At 56.8% G+C, this 4,299-nt stretch overlaps 1 protein-coding gene across 2 annotated transcripts in view; it reads right to left on the bottom strand.

Annotated features, from left to right (window-relative positions):
* Positions 1-4,299, bottom strand: part of CADM4 (cell adhesion molecule 4) — a 15,067-nt gene that overhangs the window by 7,721 nt on the left and 3,047 nt on the right. The window contains exons 2-8 of one of the 2 annotated variants that reach the window (XM_015560907.1): positions 2,508-2,654; positions 2,000-2,152; positions 1,620-1,754; positions 1,038-1,202; positions 822-912; positions 518-690; positions 6-42 (exon numbers count right to left, since the gene is read on the bottom strand). In XM_015560907.1, the coding sequence (XP_015416393.1) occupies positions 35-42; positions 518-690; positions 822-912; positions 1,038-1,202; positions 1,620-1,754; positions 2,000-2,152; positions 2,508-2,654 (872 nt within the window). In that variant the 3' untranslated portion in view covers positions 6-34. Of the gene's footprint in view, positions 1-5; positions 43-517; positions 691-821; positions 913-1,037; positions 1,203-1,619; positions 1,755-1,999; positions 2,153-2,507; positions 2,655-4,299 lie in introns of those variants that run through there. The other variant, XM_015560906.1, reaches the window with a different exon arrangement.

Raw genomic sequence — 4,299 nt, 5'->3', positions numbered from 1 at the left:
ATTTTTTGGTTAATCCTCCCCCGATAATATTTTATCATTGATCTTTTAGAGAGAGTGGGAGAGAGTGAAAGACAGAGAAACGTCATCTATTGGTTGCCTTCTGCACCTGCCTTGACCAGGGTCAGGGCGGGGGAGGAGCCTGCAACCAAAGTATGTGCCCTTGGCGGGAATTGAACCCAGGACCCTTTGGTGCGCAGGCTGATGCTCTATCCACTGAGCCAAACCGGCTAGGGTCCTTCCAACCACTTTATATATGTAGCTCATATAATCTTCATAAACCCTGACATAGGCGCTATTGTTCATTTCCACTTTACCCATGAGGAAACGAAGGGGCAGACTGTGTCACCGGCAATAGGAAGGAGGTTGCAGAGCCAAAACTGAACTATAAGAACTTTGTGGGCTGTTGAACCCTAGAATCACTTTGCACAGGCCCCGCCCACCCAGGACGAGGCGGGGACCCGGGAGGCCACGCCCCTGCCCTGAGCCCCGCCCCCAGGCCCCAGCAGCCTGCACTCACCGTAGACCACGAGCACATAGAGCGCCCTCGCGTGGCCGTGCTTGTTCGACGCCTCGCAAGTGTAGGTGCCATTATCTGCGGATACCAGGCCAGGCAGCGTAAGCGTCTCCCCGAACGCCTCGGCCCGCTCCGGCAAAGACTCATTCCCGCGGCTCCAGCGGATCTGATTTGGCCTGGACGAGGGTAAAGGACGGTGAGAGTAAGGGACGCAGGCGCCAGCATCCAATCCTGACTTCTCAGCAATCTATGGAGCATCGAGGAATAAGAGGGTCCCTACTCAGGCGTCTCGGGCCCGAGAGCTCACCTGGGGTTTCCCGCGACGGCACACGTCAGCACCAGCGTGTCTCCCTCCCTCACCACAGCCTGCGAGGCATGGATCCGGGCCGTGGGGGAGTCTGCAGGCAGAAGTGCGATGGGAGAGTGGCTGTCAGGGCCACCACGCGGGGTTGGAGCCCTCCCGGGGTCCAGCGGCTGGCGTGGGGACCGCCCCGCCCGCCGGCTCCCTGCCCCGGGCACTTACACTGCACATCCAGCACGTACTGCGTCTGCTTGATGTGCCCCGAGGGCAGCGCCTGGTTCTGCGCCTCGCAGATGACGATATCGCCGTCGTCCTTGCGGTCCACGCGGAACCTCACTGTGCTCGCCACGCTCCATACCTTGCCATTTTCCCGGCTGCTGCTCACACCTGCGGGCCGGACCGGTCATCTGCAGTCCAGGATTCCGGCTCCGCCCCCGAGGGCCCCCAGCCAATCCCAAAGCAGGCTATCTGCTAAGCCACGCCCCTAAGCCACAGGCCTCGCCTCCAGTCTTCCAAACGACGACCCTCCCCGAATCAAGCCCACAATCCCACGTTCCTCTGGGACCCTTCAGTCCACAGGCCGACGCTCTATCCACTGAGCCAAACCGGCCAGGGCTCATCTATCACTTTATTCAATAGCTGCATAGGGCGTGCGTGGCCCATGTCCGCCTGACCTGTGCGCTCTCCTCCAAGCCTCGCCCCCACACCCGCCTTTCATAAGACCCGCCTCTTGCAACCCCGCCTCCTCCGAGCCCCGCCCCTCGCTGGCACCTCCCCCACCCCTCGAACCCCTTTCGGTAATACCTTTCAGCTCTTTGCGGTCGCGGTACCAGCGCAGAACGGCAACCGGACGGGACCGCGGGACCAGGCAGCTGAGCTCCACCTCGCCGCCCTCCACCGCCTGCTCCCGGACTTCCACCACGGGATTCTCCGGGGCCACTGTCGCAGGGAGAAGTGGGCACGGGGGGAGGTCAGGGGAGACAGCCAGGTGGGTTCAGAGTGACCAGGCAGCGGGATTTCAGGCAACAAGGGTCAAACCTAGAGCCCAGAGGTCAGGCAGGCCAGCCATGAGGCCCGGGCCCAGGTGCCCGGGAGGTTGAGAACAGCCCGGGTAGGGCCGCAGGAGAAGGGAAAGGCAAAGGAGAAGGGAGGAGGGACGGGCTGCAGGAGGGAGAGGTGGTTACCCAGGACAGTGAGCGTGGCAATCTGGTGGTGGGTGTCCTCCGTGTAGAGCTGGCAGAAATAGCCTCCCTCGTCTTCCAGGCGGGCGTCTGAGAGCCGGATCCGCACCCTGCGAGGGGAGAACTCCTCAAGCTGGAAACGCTCATCCTTCAGGGCTAGAGTGAGTGAACCAGGAGTGAACTTGGGGAATCCTGGCCTCAGGAGTTGGACCCTTCCTCCAGGAGCTTAGCGACCAGCCCTCTGCCTCCTCTCTCCAGCCATAGCTATGTACCTAAGGTGCCCACCTAGTCATCCCCTGGGGCACCAGAATGATTCCGGACCTCCCACCCACAGGAGTAGGGTTCAGTCCCCCAGCTCCATGCTATGGGAGGACCCAGGAGCCCGAGCCCCCAGCCCCTTCCTCCCTCAGACCCAGGAGTCCAGAGTCTCAGCTCTGCCAGCTTTCCGGTCACAGGAATTAGCTCCCAGCCCTCCTCCTTCCAGACTCAGGGTTGGGGACCCAGCACTCACCGCGGGTGCCATTGAAGAAGAGGGTCTGCCGGGCTGGGTTCTGAATGACAACGATGGACCCATCGTACTGGTGCAGACGGCAGGTTATCTCGGCCACCCCGCCCTCGGCCACGGTCACATTCTCCGTCTGTACTTCTTGTCCCGCCCCTGGACAGGAGAGGAGACTCACTGAGGGCTGCAATTCTCTCTCCCCTCTGCTCCTCTCCCATCCACACCTCCAATCCCTCTCCTTCCCCTCACATTCAGTTTATCGCATCCAACATTTCCTGCAGGCTGGGGTCCAAGAGATGGACTCTAGGGGGCGCTGCACAGGGCACACTGGGAGCCCAGAGGGCGGGGAGACCAAGACGCCGAGGGACTCTTCCCCAAAGTGGCCGGAGACGACCTCTGAATATGGTTTGCTATCACCTGACCCAGAAAAACCTCACAAAATCCTGCCAATCAAGAGGTTAAATCTTTTTGTTCACTTTAAGAATACTCGTGAAACTGCCCAGGTCATCAGGGGTATGCACATTCAAAAAGTAGCCCTGGCTGGTGTGGGTCAGTGGTTAGAGCAGCAGCCTGTGAATGGAAAGGTCATGGCTTTGATTCCTGATCAAGGGCATGTACCAGGGTTGCAGGGTGCATTCAGGAGGCAACCCTGTCCAGGTTGGGGTGCATTCAGGAGGCAACCAATCGATGTATTTCTCACAACGATGTTTCTCTGTCTCTCTTTCCCCCTCACTCCCTCTCCCTCCCTCCCTCCCTCTCTCTAGCTCTCTCTCTCTAAAAAAAAAAAAAATCAATGGGAAAAATATCCTCAGGTAAGGATTAAAAAAAAAAAAGCCACCAATATCTACAGAAGCAATGTGTGCCATTCCATCCTTACACTGGTGGGGTTGGTAGGTGTGCCCAGGCTAAAGAGTGGGGCTGGACTCAGGGTCAGTAGCACAAAAAGAGTGCTGAATTTTTAAAAAATATTTTTTTTTTATTTCAGAGAAGAAGGGAGAGGGAGAGAGAGAGAGAAACATCAATGATGAGAGAGAATCATTGAATGGTTGCCTCCTGCTCGCCCCGCACTGGAGATCGAGCCCACAGCCCAGGTATATGCCCTGACTGGGAATCAAACCTCGACCTCCTGGTTCATAGGTCGATGCTCAACCACTGAGCCACACTGGCTGGGCAAGAAGTGCTGATTTTTTGCTGTGCATGCTTGAAAATGCAGAGAACGCTGAACGTAGGGTTTAGATGTAGATTCTCTGGTCATTGAGCACATCCAGGTGAAAAGCTTCCAAGATGCAGTGCAGGACATGCAGAGCTCATGGGCAGATTAACCTGGAGATGGTTCTACTGAAGAAGAGCAGATAGTCCTAAACCAGAGAGGAAGTTGCATGAAGAAAAAGAGATTCGAGAAGAAACAAAAACGTATGGCCTGGGCGTAAACTCTCACATCAATGTTTCTCTCCCTCCCTCTTTCTTCTACTCTCAAAAAAAAATCAATAAAAACAATTTTTAAAATTGTTTTAAAAAGACTGCCTAGGGCGATGGGGGATTAGAGAAGGTTCTAGAAGAAAGCTCTATCAGATCCAGATCTCGAGTAAACAGGAGCTGACCAGGTGTGGGAGACTGCTAGGCGTTCACTGAACCCCGTCTTCCACACCTGGGCTCATGTTGTAGCTTGTCAGCAGGGATGGCCACAATACTCTTCCCTTCTCTCTACATGCCCTTTGTAAGGTGACTTTGCTGCTCCACCCATTGAGGCACTCAGACCCTGGGAATCTGGGCACTCCTTGTGACTTGCTCTGACCAACAG

The sequence above is a fragment of the Myotis davidii genome, unplaced genomic scaffold (assembly GCF_000327345.1).
Source record: "Myotis davidii unplaced genomic scaffold, ASM32734v1 scaffold896, whole genome shotgun sequence".
NCBI classification, from domain to species: Eukaryota; Metazoa; Chordata; class Mammalia; order Chiroptera; family Vespertilionidae; genus Myotis; species Myotis davidii.
This window is presented reverse-complemented; position numbering and strand designations above follow the sequence as displayed.